This window comes from Artemia franciscana, chromosome 1, assembly GCF_032884065.1.
Source record: "Artemia franciscana chromosome 1, ASM3288406v1, whole genome shotgun sequence".
Classification (NCBI taxonomy): domain Eukaryota; kingdom Metazoa; phylum Arthropoda; class Branchiopoda; order Anostraca; family Artemiidae; genus Artemia; species Artemia franciscana.
Window position 1 is genome coordinate 67672231 of NC_088863.1, and position 19898 is coordinate 67692128.

Consider the following 19898-nt stretch of genomic DNA (forward strand, 5'->3'; position numbering starts at 1 on the left):
CGTCATAGCAAAAATGACAACTAACTTCATGACGTCAGTCGACACAGAAACATGACGTCACCTGACAGACAGACACACAGACAGACAACTTATCTTTATATATATAGATAGTAAACACTAAATATATACATATAGAAAGGAAACTTAAAGAAAATTTACACTTCAGCTTAAGAAAAAAAAACTGTTATTTTGGTTGATCTCATTAGTAAGAGCTGATACTGAAGACAGATTTAATAAAAAAAAGTTGAAAAAGGTACTGGATTTAAATGAAAACTGCACCAATGGAGTCACCGTGGTCAAAAACAGTTGTTACCTTGAGCAGCAGGGAGAATCCCGTTTTTGCGTGGGAAGCACTTGTGTGTCTTTTTTATTCTCCAGGTGTTTTGTATCGACCCAGTAGTCGTAGAATTGTTGGAGAAGGTTCATTTGAAAAGATAATTCGCATATCTAGTCCAATTTTCAAGTGAACGAAGAGATCAGCCCCATCAAAGTTACATTTTCTGACATTTTGCCTCGACACATCGATTTTAACAGGAAGTTTTGACTACTCAATCCTGGAAAACCGCTTTGCAGAACGCGGATCAAGCTTTAAAGTATGGCGTGAATGCTGTAATGAGTTCCGTGTTTATCCCCAATTGTGACTGATAATTACATGAATAGTACAGTAATTAGCAAGGCTGTTAATAAATTATCAGCATACTATTGTGCTCTTAATTAGATAAAAGATATATTGCCATAGCTAAGCGGTGTTTGCTGCCAATTGTACCACAAAACATAATTTTTTGCAGAAATAGAGTAAAAATGCCAGGAAATGCAAATTTCAATATAGCCAGTATATATTTTATGGTCTAAAAGTATTATTTGGGGATTTGGAAACCGGCGTCTTGAAAACGAGAAAAACCGGTTTTTCGTAGTTAGTGCCTATCTTTGATTATTTCTATTTTTAATGTCTGGGCTAGCAGGTTACTGTAAGATTGCAGAGATGTTTAATGTCTCATTTAAGTGGATTTGATTGCTTAAAGGACTGCTCTATCTCGTTCTTTACAAACTTTTTTAGTTTGTGTGGCCATGACAATTCAGCCACAAATATAATTTGTAGAGCTTGGATACGGGATCCGAATAAGCGACACAAAACTTAAAGCAGGCACCTATTTTTACAGGATTCTTTTATAAAAACCATATAATGTCAGCTGTTTTTGTAATAGTTTAGTGAAACTTACATCATGAGAAAGAGGAAATTTGTTGTTTTTTTTCTATTGTACAGAGCAGTATTTATTCCCCCTTAAGTTCAGGAAAGGTTAGTCCCTAAAAAATCCTAGCATAGTAGCATGAAAAAAAAAATAGAAATCATATCAGAAGAATTAACATTTACATAATTTGACAGCTTTAAGAGGTTTCTGCTGTATTGACGACCTTGCTTGAAAACCTTACCGACGCAGGGTAGGGTACATATTATTTATGCTGTTACTGTGAATGTTCGAAATCCGGTTAATGTTGACATTCACCGGTGAATGTCTGAAATTCCCTTTTCTCTGCATGGATTAGCTTAGCGAATGAGCCTTTTCTGTCTTATGCAAGCTTTGATGGTATAAGTTAAAATCAGGTTGGTTTTGGTTAAATTACGTTATAAATCTTAGAATTGGGTTAAAAACCTAACCTGTTGTCATCAAACCTTGCGTTAAACTGAAAAAGTTGACTGGCAACGCTGACTAAATCCAAGGAGAAAAAAGGTATCTCGGACGTACACAGGTGAATGTTGACATTCACGAATATCGAACATTCACGGTAACATGTACATTGAATAGACATCACTTTGTTTAACAATTAGTAAGAGACCATCCGTTTTCATTATTTTAAACTAGCCTCTCGTTAGCTTTTTGAACCGTTAACACAGTTAAGATCCCTATCAGGTTTTTCTGAATCTCCTTGGGAGTTTCCTGTTGTGCTATGAAAATTTGCTAGTGAGTGCTTTGTCTTTGGAACCTTCAGTAGACGCTGAGACTCGGAAAACGATTTTTTAAGGTATCGAATTCCTTTAAATTTACTTGTCTAGTTTCCTCTTAAAACTCTGTAGCAAACTCCTTCGTAAAGTTCCGTATGACACCAAAAATAGGACTTTTTTGGTGTCTTGTGGTGGAGGGGAAGGGCTGGGAAGTTTAAGGGTGTTATTGCATGATCCATGTCAAAATACCTCTATTGGAGTTCAAATTCCCTCTTTTTACACTCTTCCTCTTAGCCCCCTTAGTAAGTGAAAACTAAAAGACTAACTTTGAAAGAAGAGCCTGCATAATGAAAACAATTCAGTTATTCTGTTTTATTATCATGAAAATGATTGAATTTCTTATGTGCAAATTCTAAGATGCGCTGGTGTAAGCATAGTCCTCGTACTCTTTGTTTATATGTCAAAGTTACTTATTTTTTAGATAGTTACGAGAAATAGGAAGTAAAACCAACATTTAATGTTTTTTTTTAACAATTTGAACTAATTTAGCACTTGTTGAACAAAATTAATAAAAAAAACAAACAAACAAAACATGTTGCTAGGTTAATCGCATAGACCACAGATTCTCAAACTGTCGGACGGGTACCCCTAGGGGATACGCAGCAATTTTTAGAAGGGTTACGTGCCCGGCCAACAAACATTAAAACAGCCAGCAACTGAGAAGGGGTACCTAACATGTATGGGTGTTTTACCCATGTGTGGGTAAAAAGAGGTAAAGTGTCAAAATAAATTTGAGAACCACTGGCATAGGCTATACTAAAAAGAGAATAAAAACGAGCACAAAAAAAAAAAACAATTTTTCCATGGAAATAAAAAGGGGAGTTGAACCTAAAAGTGAACAAACATCATCTGCTTCGCAGAATAGGCGAGATATCGCTAAAGAGCTAGCTCGAATAAGCTGACACGTGCTATTTTCCAATTTTGTTAAATATTAAAACTATTCTTTATGATAACTGAACCCATGAATTACTATTAGGAGCCTTCTATTATGCACAGGCTATATGTGAAAATTTTTGGCTTCAAGGAGAGTATTTCTTTTTTGGGGGGTCAGTTTTGTGTTCATGAGCTAGTTTTGTAAATATACTTTGCGAAATCTGTGAAGCAATGTTCGTGAAGCAATGTTCAAATCTGTGAAGCAAAACTTCTGTTCGTCTTAAATAGCGTTTTCGATCTTTGCATCCGTTAAGAATTTTTTTTGATATAGCTAGTGATACTTATCCAATTAACATAATTTTGACTCGAAACAAACAGTCATCAGAGGGGGAGTTCATGAAAATTCTGCGTCATGTGGGCCACGACATGCATAAAAAACAAACAAACCATAGCGTATAACCTCTTATGAGGGCCGTGAAAATGTTTCGTGTCCTCCCCCAATTGCAAAATATTAAGTCCTTTCCTCCACTTATGTAGGGAGCAAGAGGGTTCACTTCATCCCCTAGTGAACCCTTGTGTAGACGTTTCAAGCTCCCATTTGGAAAAATGTACAATTATTTTCTTTCCAGAAGAAAGATCACGGATGCGTGTTTGTTTTTTTATTTTCTGTTTTGGCCAAGGGTGATCGTATCGATCCAATGGTCCTAGAATACCAGGCGATGGCTCTAATTTGAACTGAAATTACAAGTTCTAGTGCCTTTTTTGAGTAACCTAAAAGATTGGAGGGAAACTAGCTCCCCTTTCACGCCCCTTTTTTCCCCAAAGTCGTCCAGTCACTCAGTTTTACATACCCGCTCAATTTTATATGCGGTGATGTTCCGGAGTAATTTTCCGGTGGATATTTTCAGCGGAATCGTAATTGTCTGGGGATTTTTCCGTACGGGAGATTTCCCACAGAATAAATCCTCCATGGGGGATTTTCTGCATGATTGCTGAGGTTGGCACCTCAGCTCTGTATGAAAGCATAATATTGAGCAATGATGATATAATTTTGGGGTTTGCTTGTAACATTTAGGATTAGGACCGAGGGCTCTGCTTTTCCCCTAAATCTTGTACCAGGTTTCGGTATAAATATTGTATTTTTTTTAACCCATTCACAAATGGGAAAAATGAACAGCAAAAGGAAAAGAAAGTTAGAAAGACAATAAAAAAAAGGCCAAAAGTGGACAATATGATAGTTAGAACCGAGGTATATAGGTGCATTATTTCCTTTATCCTATTGAAGATCGTAAATAATTTTTTTGCAACGTAAGGCTCTAAGGGCAGACGTACCTTCTTTAACATTTTTTATCCAAGAATTTAATTTTTCACAGCGTTTCTCAATTTTACCCTGTTAGGGGAAAGAAGAAAGATTGCGTAACGAATGAAGATATGGCTACAAAAGACCCAGTAATGCAAACCAGAAAATAGGAGGACAAAAAACAAGTTAAAGCTAATGACCTTGAATTTTCTTCAATTATGTCAACCGTGTTTTAATTTAATTAGTGTTCGCTAACTTGTCGGCTCTTTTATTCTATGCCCATGAATATATAATCTGTGCGAAGATTGTGGTAGCCTCACAAAAATAATGAGTTTGACTGACCTTAATGCCTAAATGTTGCTTCCGTGTCATTCAATACCATTTTTATCCTGTTAGTTTTCTCACCATTTCTGTTGATTTTTGAATTAAAATGGAAGAGTTGTGGACATCAAGTCATGCTAATTGTAGAAAAAGCCAAGACAGATAGTCCAATTGAGTGAGAGGTAATTCTGGCATTAACCCCCCTTATTAGGATTGTATAAAAATTATGTTAGTTCATTTGTTATTAGATATGTCTTATCTATTATCCGTCCATACGTCATTCCTAGGGCAGTTTGCTGTAATTTCCGGAGCTTTTGGTGAATACGTTCTATTCGATGTTTTATTGACTCTTTCACATAGATCTATCAACCAGAAAAACTATTCTTAAGATTCTTTACACAATTAAACTAGAGAGTATTTGAAATTGAAGCATTTTTGATGAGATTTCTTCTTAAATAATTAAAAAGAAAATCAATTGTAAACCTCAAGTTGTAAGCTCAACATAATTACCCTTGTCCATGTTTTGGACCGAAAAACTTAAGTTTTTTGAATAAAAAAAAAGATAGGACCTACCCTGCGACGAAAAAGTCATTTTATCTTTTTCCCCGTTTTTGTGGAATATTTGATTGTGTTTATCCTCTCGTATAATTTCCTGTAGCGTCACATGAAAAGCGAATCTAAAGAATAAGAGACGAGACTATCATTCCTTTAAACAGCTTTTTTCATAATCTAGTACTAATGCTAAATAAGCATCATTATATATGTTTTTCAAATGGTAGTCAGTTTTTATTACAGACCAGAAAGCAAAACTTTTACCTCCTTCCCATTACAAAAAGAATTGAGTCTCCTCATATCCCTTCCTAACAAATTTCACCCAGCCATAAGACTGACACAAACTCTATTGTGATAACTGAAGATAATTAGACTTATCTACCTGTTGTATAATCCGAGAGGTTGCTTACTTCCCGACACCTGATGTAGAACATCATGTTTGCCACGCAGTTCCATCATGCTTTGCCCAGTTACGCCACACTTGACAAAGTTCCGCCATGCATGGCGCAGTTAACCCGTATGACTTAAATAACATTGACCCAAAGCTATTCGGACTGCCTCAGTTACCAAGATGCCATATTCACAAAATGAGTGGTCTTTTGCAAAATGTGCTACAAAAATGAAAACTTCATAGCGGTGTAGAACGTTGGGTTTTTTTTTCTTTTTTAGAAGTATTTGCGGGTGATCGTTGACAGTTCAGTGACAATGCATAGTGACCCTACAAAATTGCTTGCCTGTTTTTGTAGTCGGCCTGTATACCTAAAAATGTTCTTTTTTGTCGCTATGGTTGAAAACATTCATACAATTAATCTGAAATGTGAAATGTAACTCTTTTAAAGCATTATTTGGTTGGCCTTGTCTTTTTTTATATGAAAAAATAAAGAATCGACTTTATTGTGGTTATGGTTGAGCAGCAATTTGTGGTGCTCAAAATCAGTCTGACATAAATATAATATTTATAAAGATTAAAATAATAAATAAAGATTCAATAAATAAAGATTCATGTAACTATTTAGTAATACTTGTAGTTCATCTATCTAATCCCCCTCCTACCCCCAGCACTTCGTATGGTAGGACCTATGGAAGAAAATTTATTATACAAGTCTCACTTAATCGAAAATTTATAATCGAAATCCCCTTTAATGGCCAAAAGTAGTTGGATGGTAAGCAGCCTCCTCCTCTTTTGTGTCTTTTTTACTTCTTGGCACCGCATAGCCCCCTCCCCTTTTCACTGAGTCGAATTTTCTAGTTAAAGCGTATCATTTAGAATGATAAAAAATGTCCATTCCGAAGGGGGGGGGGGGGCATGTAGCACCAAGTACAAGACTCAAGTTATGCAGTTCGGCAATTCACCTCGAATTCACTTTACTGCACCAGGTGGATATATAAACTGGGTCCGTTGTCCCCTGAATCTCACTGCTTCATCGCGAACAATAGCAGAAATTTTTGGGCTTTAAATGCGGACTGACTTGGTGCTAAAACGGGTTAAATCGGTCCAGAAGTGAGCTAGGTTCGGTCAAAAAGCAGCAGGGTCCAAGGGGATGTACTGAGCTAGTTTTAAAAGAGACTACGCCTTGGATCGGTCTTTACTCCTTGTTAAAATAAAGTTTTAGCTGAGAATAGTTTAATACAAATACGAGGCATGCTCTGAACGTATAGAAAATGGGTAAAAGTCCAAAGTGAGGAGTTTCAAGGACCTGGTGTAAAATCAAGCTAACTCCGGGTTCAGTGCATAAACTGGATAAATTCTGACTTTAAAAAAATAAAAAGAATTTTAATTTCTGATTCAATGGAAAAACCAACTAAGTCCTGAGTCAATATAAAAATTAGCAAAATTTTCACCATCTATTAGTATCAGTTAATCTAAAGCTGAAATTTTGGAAACGTAATTACCTTCCGGAAAGTTATGATGTTTGTAGACCCCAGGATGAGAATTTGAGAGGAATTTTTTCAGAAGCAGTTGAATATTAAAGTGAAGAGTCTAAAATTTGACGATGTGAAAGACGGTGTGAACAATTAAAGTAAAAATAATTTCTGAAATAGCAGATAATGCCTGGAGGAAAGTTAGAAACGACGCCAGGAATGTTACTGAAAACGTCTTAAGTCTGGTAAAAAAGAGGAAGTGTCTGTTATTTAAGTGATAGATCATATGAGAATAAGAGGAATGCAAGGAAAGTAGACAGAATATCAATTAAGACTGTGTGAAGCTGCCATGAAGGACCATGGATTAAATTTCCCGGGACCTGGAAGATGCAGCCAGACGGCACAATATTGAAACATGGTATCGGCATTTAAAAAAAAAAAAAAATGAGAGGAAAAATATGAAATAAAGGAAGATTTATTTTTCGAGAAGGAATTAAAGACAGTACTGAAATGATTAAAAGTAATTTTAATTCGGTTGCTTAATAGTGGGGTCAATGCGGTTTTGTAACATGGTAGTTGTCAAGTTAGAGATAACTCACAGAAGATTATGAAGGTAATTTTCCAAAAAGGAGAAGTACCTAGCTTTGTGGAAACTCAAATTAAATCTTTTCATAAGACAGAGAGTGAGTGTGGTAATTAGTAATTATAGAGGCATTAGCTTGGTTTCTGTAGGAAGCAAACTATTAAGTATGATCACACTTTCCCTTAGACTTAGAGATTCTGTAGATAAATTTCAAAAGAAGAGGGGTGTGGTTCTAGGAAGGGGAAAGGATGCGTCCACTATATTTTCACCCTTAGATTAATAATTGGAAAGTGCCTGAGTCATCAAACCCCTTTTAGTCTTCAGTTTTACAGATTGTGAACAAGCGTTTGATTCACATGAAAGAATAGCTTCGATAGAACTGATTAGGGCTATGTACGAGATTATCATTGAAGATTTTAACGTAGAAATTGGGGTTAATAGCTGGTTTCATATCCAATCAGGAGTTAATCAGGGTTGACTTCTATCTCCATTTATATGGGTTGTTTTGAGGGACTTTGTCCTAAGGAACTCATCAAAGGTTCTGGGAGAGGATTGAATCAAATAGGAAGATAAAACTTTCCTAGGCTTAAGTTATGCGGAGGATTTGAGAATCCAGGGCGTAGGAATAGGTTTGGAAACTGTTGATAGGTAGAATAAGGGGCTTAGACTAGGAATAAATAAAAATGAAGAGGTGATGTTGGGTAACAAGACGATGGATCAAGTGAATATTTTGAGTTACATGAGTAGTATTATTAGTAAAGGCGGTGGATGCCGGGGGGGGGGGGGGGGGGGGGTACCAAGATTAGAATAGCCAAGGCCCAGGATTTTTTTTTACAAAGTAAAATTTTTTGTAAGAATGGAAAGATGACTCTAAGAACCTAGATAAGAATATTGAAAACTGCAATGACGGCAGTGATTGTTCACTTCGGAAGACAAAAGAGAGTTTTTAGATGTTTTCCGAGGAATTGTCAGTGTATATTATTGGGTACCCGTCTTACTGACTGCAGTGCAAACAGTAAACTGTGCGAAAATGCGGTTCTATTCTGCCTTCTGGGGTTATAATAAGAGAGAGGTTTAGATGGCCAGGACATATTTTACAAATGATTGCCAAAGATTGTCTTTTTCGGCCAACCATCTAGGACCAAACGAATATAAGGTTATTCCTCGAAAATGGAAAGGGAGATTTCGTAAGAAAGGATTTAAATTAAATTGAAACTTCTTTTAAAGATGAAAGCTTTGAATAGGTTGGGATGAAAAAGGAACATACGCAGCGATGTTGGCGTCAGGCGTCTTGGTGCTTCAATGAGCTGTTAGTAGTAGTATAGTTGTACTTGTTTTTAGCGTTTTTTATAGGTATTTAATCAATTAAACTGAACACATTTAACGCTGGATTTGTAGAGGTACTTATTATGGAGGTTTTAACTCAACCAGTATCACTTATCATTTTGCTTGGTGGCTTCGCCGAACAATTTTCTTCATTTTTCTTTCGTTTATGGTTTCATCGATTTCATTTCACCGTATCGACAATGTTTCATTTTCCCGAGAATATCAACCGTACCTCTAGCATAGATCCAACAATTTCACAAGAGCCTTTCATCTAATACTACTACTACTACTAATAACTCACTGCAGCACCAAGCCGCCTGAGGCCAACACAGCTACGCACGCTCCTCCTCCAACCTAATCTATTTAAAGCCTCCCTCTTAACACCCTTCCAGGAAGTTCCCATTTCCTTTAAATCTTTATTTATGACATCCTCCCAACCCAGACGAGGACGACCTGCTTTCCGTGTAGCCCCAAACGGTTGGCTAAAAAGGACAATCTTCGGCAATCTGTCATACTTCAGCCGCAGAACTTGGCCTACCCATCTCAACCTTTTTCTTTCATTATAGCCCTAGGAAGCAGGATTGAACCACACTTTTCGTACAACCTACTGTTTGAAATACGGTCAGTCAGCCGGGTACCCAGAACAATCCGTAAGCAATTTCTCTGGAAAACATCTAGTAAATTTTCATCTGCTTTTCGGAGTGCCCATGCTTCAGAGCCATATTTGACCTCTGTCATCACTGTAGCTTCCAGTATTCTAATCTTGGTTTGTAGGCTTATCTTTCTATTCTTTCAAACTTTTTTTAACTGTGAAAAAACACCCTGAGATTTAGCTATTCTACTTTTAACATCTTCACTGCTCCCGCCATCTTTATTAATAATACTACCAAGGTAAGTGAAGCTGCCTACCTGATCAATCTTTTCGTTACCTAATGTCACCTGTTCATCTTCACTTATTCCTAGCCTTAGTGACTTAGTCTTCTTAACATTAATTTTCAAGTCTATTTTAGCACCCTGAACTCGTAAAACCTCTAAAAATTCATTCATTTTGCTCACACTTTCATCTAATATGCTTAAATCATCAGCATAATCTAAGTCCAGGAGCGTTCTTCCTCCCCATTTGATTCAATGGCCTCCAATTGCCTTTTCTGTGCTCCTTAAGACGAAGTCCATCAAAATGATCCATATAAAGGGGGATAGAACACAACCCTGCTTAACTCCTGATTTAATACAAAACCAGTTGCTAACCTCATTTCCTACCTTAACCGCAGCAGTATTATTCTCGTACATAGCGCAGATCACTTTAATGTATTTTTCTGGTATACCATATAACGATAAGACCTTTGTTAACGCTGTTCTATCAACAGAATTGAAAGCTTGCTCATAATCGATAAAACTAAGGACCAAAGGAGTTTGACAACGAAGGGACTTCTCAATCATTAACCTAAGAGTGAAAACATGGTCGACACATCCTCTACCTTTTCTAAAACCGCATTGTTCTTCCCTTAAAAGTTTGTCTACAGCATGTCACAGTCTAAAAAGTATCATATTACTCAGTAATTTGCTACCTACAGAGACCAGACTAATGCCTCGATAATTACGACACTCACTCTTGTCACCTTTCTTATACAGTGGTTTAATTAAGGTTTTCCTAAAATCATTGGGTACTTCCCCTTTTTCAAAAATCATGTTCATAATCTTCAGTAGCTTATTCCTAACCTCAGAGCCACCATATTTAAGGAACTCATTAATCATACTATCAGCACCTGGGGCCTTATAGTTTTTTAATCCTTCTAGTACTGTCGCTAATTCTTCCTCACTAAACAAATCTTCCTTCACATACAAGGTATCACAAACTTTTTCATTTTCATCTTTATCTTTTCCTGCAACTGTATCTCGGTTTCTCGGATTCTCAAAATGTTCCACTCATCTTTCTTTAACTTATTCCTTATCACTAATTGTGGCCCCATTTCTATCTTTAACTGGGACTAGTCCGGATTGGCTACTCCCTTTCAATTTATTAACATGCCAGTATAATATTTTACAATTATGCCGTCTAGCCGCATCTTCCAGATCCTCAGCAATTTTATCCATCGCCTCCATTTCACATCTCCTTAGTTCATGTTTTAATGCTTTCTCCACTTTCTTTACATTCCTTTTGTTTTCATACGACCTATCACTCAGATAATTCTTATACAAACCCCTTCTACTCTCTATTAAACCTAAAGCTTTTTCACTAATATTCCTAGTTGCTGTCTTAGCACTCTTCCCTAGGACACCATCAGCAACTTCACAAATTGTTTTTCTGAAATTATTCCATCCATCTTCCACATTGTCAAATTTTAAACCCTCAAGTTTGGTACTCAACTGTTCCTGGAATTTTTTTTTCTCAAATTTTCATCCTGAAGTCTACCAACATCATAACTTTCCGGGAGGGAGTTACCCTTCCAAAATTTCAGCTTTAAATTAACCTTAGACACTACTAGATGGTGATCTTTACTTTTAACATCAATAACAGCACTCCTATACACCCTAGTATCTTGTATTGATCCTGCTAGTCTTCTGTTTACAATAACATAATCAATAAGGTTTGCCATCACGTGAATACCATGTCAACTTATGGGCCATTTTGTGACCAAACACCGTATTGGTTATAACTACGTTGTTATACCTAAAAATTGCAAAAGCCTATAACCATTACTGTCTTCTTTTCCTACACCAAATTTACCTAGGCTAGGATACCATCTATCCCTATTTCTACCAACCTGGGCATTAAAATCTCCTAGCAAAAACACCATATTTCTACCCTGTCTACCCTGGTACCCTGTCTATTTGCTCCTGTAACTGTAAGTAAAATTCATAGGCTCATTTTCCATTGTTGGTCTAAGATAGGTTTGAAGCAGGTCAATTGTCAGTAATGACAATTTGTATTACTTTCTGCAACTGAGAATACGCTTTCTTTTTAGACTATCGTCAAGTTCAAAAATGTATTTAAGCTTATTGGTCAAAAAGTCAATGACTCTTCTCGTAAGATCAGTTGTAAGTTCAACAGGATTATGCCAATGCAAGATTTCTCATATCTCCTTGCTACATTGGGTAATCTGCTAGTATCGAGAAAGTTCAACAATGCACAAAAACGGGGCAGTGCAGTATTTTTTTTTTTAATCTAGGGAGCAGTAAAAAAAAATACATAATTGTGTTAATTTTTCAAATCTAGGGGAGGGGGAAAACATGCAATGGGAAGGATAATTATGCTCTTCTGTGGCTTTGAATTGATACTTCTAGTTGGCAGAGTGTAGCTCCAGCTGTGGAGGAACTTTCGTTAGTAGCTTTTGAATTTGGAGCGAAGTCTGTCTATCACAAGAAACTAATTCTTTCATTAAAAATGTTCAATGGATTTTTGTTTGTCCCAGCAAGATCGGTTTGACCCAAAGTCGAGATGGTTCAAAAATCACGGAAGTGGAAAGCTGCTTGCTATGCCCACTTTAGACCTTTAGATGAAGCTTTAGAATGTTGCAAATTCTGCGAAAGGTCGTCAGCGAGGCCATACTCACAAGAAAATTCTTTGCTTTTTGTATAATTTCAGCAAAAGCATCATTGAGTAAATATCTATAACTTTAGAGCTGGCAGCTGCAATGGGACTGGTAGCTATTTAAAAAAATGGATTTAACATCTGTGGTTGCAGAAACTGGGTTTGAGGCTCAGACAATTTTGCACACTAGATGGGGTTTATATTTAAATGCAAGGGTTACCAGCTATTCGACTCCAGGGGCAAGTCCTCGGAAGTGATTATTTTAATGGTACTTGTGCATTATACATCACTCATTCAAGTTTAGGCTGTCTAAAACTCAAAAACAAACCGGTTTCTTCGTTAGTTTCTTTCAGTTTAGCGTGGGACAAGACAAAGACAAGTGACAGAATAGGTGGGAAATATACAATTTGGGCTATATATTTGCAAATTAGGAGGGTAAAGTATTTGGACAGTTTGAAGTTAGAAAACAATTCATACTTCATAGTATGCAGAATAATTGTTCCTAACACGCTTTGCATGCAGAACCCCTACACTTTACCCCCACACCCCTCTAATTTGCAAATATGTCGCTAAAATTTGTTTCTAAAGTATTATATTTTTTTTTTCAAATTTTGTGATATTTCGTTAAGATTGAGCGTCAAAGAAAGAGGTTCTAATTAGATGAAGCACTTGATTGTGCGGCGTACAATATATAAGTACCATTATAATTCATTCATATCCTACTAAAATATAGCTACTATGACTCATCAAATTCGTGACTCATACCAACTGTGGTTCTTTCCCTTTATGCGTGCATAGCTTCTGCCATTCTTCAAGAAAAGGTTTTTTTTTGCTTTTCTCTGGTACGGTTTGTGAAGTAGGTTAATCCCCTCCCCTGCAAAGAAAGAGGAGCTTTCCCACCTCAACCCAGTAATGACTTAAAATAAGGTGAGAATACAGGTATCAAAGATGGTGTGTAGTTGTTAAATCTTGATACATATTTTCCCATGATCAATACTCAGTATCAGCGCAAATCGGCTGTGGTAATTTAAATTGCGACATATACTATTTTGGTTGAAAATGAGTTATGTATGTCCTGTGTGTAAAATTCAGTACGATGAATCGAATGGTGCAGTCAGAATTCTCGTATATTTTGCCGTTACAAAGATAAAAAAAGAGACCTACGCCAGTTTTGAGAAAATAGGAACTCATCGAGTTATGATGACATTTGTCTTCTTTCATTGTCGAAGAAAAAGGAGACATGCGCCAACAATAGATTGCTTTTGAATTTGCTAATACAATACTGTATACAGGGGGGAGGGTAGGGGGTTTGACCCCCCTCGAAATGTTTGTCCGGATCATTAAAACGTAAGAAAAATGAATATAAACAAATTTTGATGTATTTTCAAAGTTTTGTCCCCCCACCCCCTGAAGAAATCCTTTTGTAAAAACGATTGTCCCTCTTTCCCAGTTATTTTTGTTAATGTTTCTCAACTGGTGTTTTGTTCAATTTTTCTGAAAAAAAAAGAAAATGGTTAATTCTACCATCAGTTGTGATCCTGATTTTGGTAGAACGGAAAAGGGAAGATCGGGAAATATTATACATGATGTTAAATGTTTATTAACTAATTTGCCAAAAGATATCCTGATTATAGGTATGGAAGTGAGGTATGGCGATTCACAGAAGAGGAACCTGAGAGACGAATTGACCCAATGGCCAAAGTATTCCCAAAGGTCACCAAATGCACTTTCCATAAGTATGGTGCGTCAGGAACTGTCCAGCGCTTCGACGGTCTCTGCGTTCTTCCTTTGAATATCGTCAATGAGAAGATCTATGTGTTTCTTTGGTTTTGGTTTATTATAGTTGCTATTATGTCTGGGCTGGCATTAGTTTACAGAATTGGTGTTGTTTGTAGCGGGGGCGTTCGGCGTCATTTACTCAGAGCCCAAGCGAGATTAGCGAATGCAGCCGATGTAGACGTGATTAATGAAAAGTGTATGATTGGGGATTGGTTTGTTTTGTTGTTGCTCGGGAAAAATATGGAGCCTCTGATTTATAAGGAGTTTATTGGAGACTTAGCTGAAAGACTACAAGGGAAAACTCCCGTGTAAACAGAAAATTGTAACCTTTTATAGATCTAAGAACGTTGTGCACATTTGATCACATTTCTTTATTCTATTCACCTTTTCCTTACTGGAAAAAATTCCTGAAGGAAATCATTTTTTCAGTTTTTTCTATATTTTGAACCCGTTTGGTTAAAAATTAGTTTTGATATTGCGTTGACTAATAAGTCTTCTGCTTTTTAAACTGCAATTGTATTCTAAAGTGTACGATGAATTGATTACAAAGACATTGTCAAACCCATTGTTTGTAGTATATTCACTTTTATTTGTACGTTTTGAGAATGCCCAACCATAGCATATAGAAGTAACTTTGAATGTGGCTGCTTCTGAGGAAAATTTTCCCTATTTTGAAAAATGCCCCATTTTTCATCCAAGTTGTATTGATTTATCAAATTTAATGAACAAGTTAAAATTATTTTGAGACTTGAGTGTGTCCAGACGCCACTCCCTTTCCTCAGTTATCCTCGGATTCTCCAGTTTTACGCTTTTAGCAAAAGTGTCTTATCTCTAGTACCTAGTACCTACTAGGTACTTAGTACCTAGTAGATACTAGACTACCTAGTAGGTACTCTCATACCTACTTTAAATCCAATATACTCATCCATTTTCTTCACTCTCGAACTGATGGCCTGACAGGCTTTCATATTTATTTACAATTTTTATTTTTCTAAAGTTTTATCTCTTGGCCAAACGCTCTTATCCTTCATATTCTCTCGTTGCTAATACTTCTCTTCTTCATCTGAAGTTGATAAAATTGATCTTTCTTGAGGTAAAGTTGTTCCGGTAAAGTTTTGCTATTACCGTTAATGGTAAACAGTAAAACGGTAACCGTTTCACTTTTGACATCTCCTTTTCCATTCAAATTGAAAAATACTCCATCTTTGACGGGTGCGAACGAGAAATTTCAAAATAAAATAAATAATATCATGAAAAGGGTTTTGGAGCTTAACGCTTTGAAGCAAGGATCGTTTTGCAAATGTAAGTAAATGTAAATGTACAAACTAAACATTAAATATTTAAATTAAATCTCATCCTGCATTTTAACGCCAAATTTTCTTATATATATATATATCCAAGTGCACATACATGAATGCACAATTTGAATATTTAATATGAATATATACTTAAGCATATAAAATTAAATATATGAATTACTAATGAATATGTAAATTGAATGTAATCCTCTTCTTGATGTAAGGATCCCTTTACAGGCGCACTAACATAAAAATGTATAAACTAAACGTTGAATATGATTATATAACATAATATGCATTTAATGATAAATATATAAGAATTGAATTTCATAATACTTTTTGGTTGGCTGAATTTTACCTTCATGCTACCATGTACCATCCTAGACATTCATAGCAGTTGATTGGTCAGAAGTTTGAGTCCTTGGACCCGGAATAACTGCTATTAAAAAAAAATAAAATGCGCGAAAAACAGAATATTGGGGCGTAAAATACTCATTGGAATTAAATCTGTGACTTGACTAAAAAAAAAATCAAAATCTTGTGATTCCTCGCCGTCACGTTGCTGAAACTGGTACTTGTGATTCTGTTGCATGTTCAATAAAAATCAATTTTTTTTATTGATTGATGTTTAAGTGTATTGGTACTAACACTTGTGTTAATTAATTGATGAGTAAACCTACCAATATTAAAAGTTCGTTTAAAAAGTTATCCTTTTTGAAAAAATAAAATAACACCCTGGTTAATGCAAGTTTTTGCTATCCCCCTAAAAACGCTCTAAGGATTAAGGAAAGTTCATCTGAACTGGTACCCAGCAGATGCTGTACATAAGGACAATTGAACCCTCTTTCCTTTCCCTCTACCCAGTTCGCTCATTGCTTATAGAGCAGTAAGTGTACAGAAAAAAAGAAAGAAGAACCTTCTCTGGGACTCAATACAGTTAATTTTTGACAAAAAAACAAAAACAAAACAGCATACTCATATTTTCTCGCAAATAGGGTTTGGGCACTCCCTCCATAGGAAAATGGATCTGAAGAACCCCCTACTTGGTTGAAAAAGTGTGTACAAAGTGGTTTCAACCAGAGAATATTTGCCCCCCCCCATCCGCCTTGATTGAATTGGCATCACTGTGTTAACCTACGAGCTCTGCTAGGTTTAGTTTTTTTTGTGACTTTAGAAAATTTTGAAAACATTAATTAAGCTTTGCTATTAACTGTTAATTAATTAAGCTTGATTGACTGTGTTTTTAAAATTCATCAAAATTACTACTTCTTCCAATGGAAAATACTTCGATAAACCCCTGCAGTTTTGTCTCAAGATTGTACTAATTTTTATATAGTTTCTCATATAGTTTTTCTAGCCCGTCATACGATCCTTAATCGTAAGAACACACTTCCTCAAAATTCGAATCATTTTTGGGAATAAACCATCTACTTGGCGTATGCATTTATCTACAAAGGATTTTCTCATCTTTAAAATGGGGCGAAGAGAGTCATCCCCCCACAAAAAAAGGAAAAAAAAAAAAGAAAATTTGGCCTGAAATGGCTTGTGATATTTCCTTTCTTGATCTATCTTTGGATTCAGACGATCCTTACAAAGATCTCCTCTTTCTTTTTTTATCCTGTTTAAACAGTTGTTATTGTGATTTTTGATAAAAACAAAAATCTTAAAGTACAATAACCCTGAACGAAATTTTTGGATCTCTTTATATTACGATACATGTGTCGTAATCAATGAAGCACATAAAATTCCAAAACACCTACTGACAATTAAAAAGAAAAACAGAGAAAAAATCAAAAGAAAAGAAAAAGAAGAAGAAATGTTTGATATAAATTTGACCTACAGCTGGTTCATGCATCACTTTTTGATGTAATCCAACATCCCCCTCCCTGACCCACAGAAAGAACTTATATGCTGCTTTTTTGGAGATTATAAATTCCTAAATATAATAATGAACCATATATAATAAACCATAGGCAATCAATGTTGGTTGAAATATGTTCAGGGACACAGGTACGTTTTCAAGGCTCAGGAGCAGTGTCAGTCTTAGCGCAAAAATGCACAAACATGAAAAGTACCATTCCATTTTTTCTGATTGGTTTCAAATTTTGATCATACACGGAAATGAAAAGACATTAATAGTATATGAAATCAAGAAAGGAAGGGATATAGTAAATGAAAAATAAAACCAAATTGGTGGGAAAACGAGGAGACGAAGAACAAGCAAAGGACAAGGACCTTTGACAAGGACCTCTGTCAAGTCATCCTCAGTGCGCAAAAAAAAGAAGCAAAATCTAACCTTTTGAAGTGAACTTGACAAGAGGAGAAAGATACTCAATAAAGTTAATTTCTTGATTAACCTCTTGTCAATCAAAAAGTGATCCCTCTTGTCAAGTTCACTTCGAAAGGTTAGATTTTGTTTTTTTGAGCAGCGAGGTCGACTTAGCGGAGGTCCTTGTCAAAAAATTTGCTTGTTTTTCGTCATCATATTTTGCTCCTGGCTGACAAAATCCTTGTTTACTCACCGATTTGATTTTTCATTTATTATTTCCTTTCTTGGTTTCATACGTCATATAAAACCAGTGTGGTCTTAGAATGTATTTACATTAATTGCATTTTTTTTCGTCATCATTCTGAGTTTCCCTTTTAAAGAATGAGCAAACCATTAGATCTTTTTGAACATCTGAAGATACTAATGTCGATAACATCAATTTCAAAAGATGTTAATTTATATAATTTGTTACTACTTATGTGATGGGTTTTCTTCTTTCAGTTAATGAGAGAAAAATGTAATTTTTAACTCTCGAAAATGTATATGCCTCCTACAGTTTTTTTTGTATAAATGCTAATCAATTATGATCTTAATATGTTTAAGCCTTATCCCTATGCTTCCCAAAAATATAGTAAAACCAATATCTTTTATTATAGATTGTCAGTTTCTTGTTCAATTGCTATTATACTGTGCTTTTCTCCAGTTTAGCAATTTAAGGAGTGCCTTCTATCACCTTATATTTAGCATAATTTTTGTTTATTTCACTGTCATTTTGTATTTCGAATGAGTTTTTCTTCAGATTTATATCCTGCATGGTCAATTATAAATTTATTCTCTTCAAATAATAAAAGAATCGATTGAATTTGTTTGATGCCAAACTTATCATGCTTGCAGAACCAACATCGGAGAAAACGCATGCAAGGTATATTTTACTATTAGCACAATAGGGGCTGTGAGAATTGATTTTACGCCCGAGCCCCCCCCCCCCCAAAAAAGTATAAAATTTGTCATCATTTTGAAGAAGTGGTAGATTTTGAAAATCGAGTTATCTCTTAAAAAGTTCAATTCAGTTTTCATTAGGATGCGCATGAAAGTGAAAAAAATTGTTCTTATTTTAAGTAGGAGTGAGAAGCTTATTCGTCACTTTTTTGTAATAGTTGATTTTTCATATAATTAGTATTATGCTACTTAGTTTGGAATTAGGATTTTTTCATGTTTTGTTATATAGTTTCCAATAAAGGCTAGTGAAAACCGTGCCATCATGTTTTCGATTTTATTCCTAATAGAAGCGAATAAATTTTAATATTATAAAGAGCGAAAAGAAAAATAAAATGAATAAAATAAATAAAAGAAGAGTTTGATTTGGGTTTCAACTGTACACCTCGAAATCAAATGATCCTTTTATCTTTAAAGTGATAGTTACTCAAACGATATTTTGCAACGAATTACATTTCTCTTTGCTGTGTCTTACTTGGCTCTGAGATTAGTTCCTTGGAAGTGAAACTTGAGTTCAGTGCGATGCGGTTGGTTAGCCCCAGTCACTCAGAAAAAATAAAAAGCTTGGACCTATTGTATAAGTATCCTTGTGTAACCATGCCTTGTAAAGATGAAGTTTTTAATTTTAAGAGTACTAATATTCTTAACTACTCACTGCAGCACCAAGCCACCTGAGGCTGACGCAGCCGCGCGCGCTTCTCCAGCCCAAACTGTTCAGAGATTTCCATTTCGTTTGGATTCTTTCTTATGTATTTCTATTCAATTAAAAAAAACGACCTGAATTTCTTTTGACCCTAAAATAGATGTCTGAAAGGAACAATCTTTGGAGTCATCCTTCATCAGTAAAATATGTCCTAGGCTTCTAAAACTTTCTGTCATTATAACCCTAGAAAGTGGGATAGAGACCAATTTTTTCAACTCTGCTTTTTAAAACAGTAAAAAACTTTAGCGTAAAGAGCGGGGCGTTGATGAGGAAGCAGCCCCTTTCATATACGAAGTAATTTATGTTCGTTTTAAGTTTTAATGTCACTCCTTACTTTCAGCTAAAAAACCTTGTTTTTTTTTATTTAATTTCTGAATGTTTTTGAATCAATGCATGTTTTGATTTTGCCTCTCCGCAGAAGAATAATTAACACGAAATTTGCAAGTTTTTTTTGGGCTAAATGACTTTCTCATAGTTTTGATCGAATGATTTTGAGAAAAA

At 35.5% G+C, this 19898-nt stretch overlaps 1 protein-coding gene across 1 annotated transcript in view; it reads left to right on the forward strand.

Annotated features, from left to right (window-relative positions):
• The window catches only part of LOC136033172 (innexin inx2-like), a 37799-nt gene extending 20843 nt beyond the window's left edge, over positions 1–16956 (forward strand). The window contains exon 3 of the mRNA XM_065713866.1: positions 13987–16956. Coding sequence (XP_065569938.1) covers positions 13987–14443 — 457 coding nt within the window. The 3' untranslated portion in view covers positions 14444–16956. The remainder of the gene's footprint in view (positions 1–13986) is intronic.
• Positions 16957–19898: the final 2942 nt, after the last annotated feature.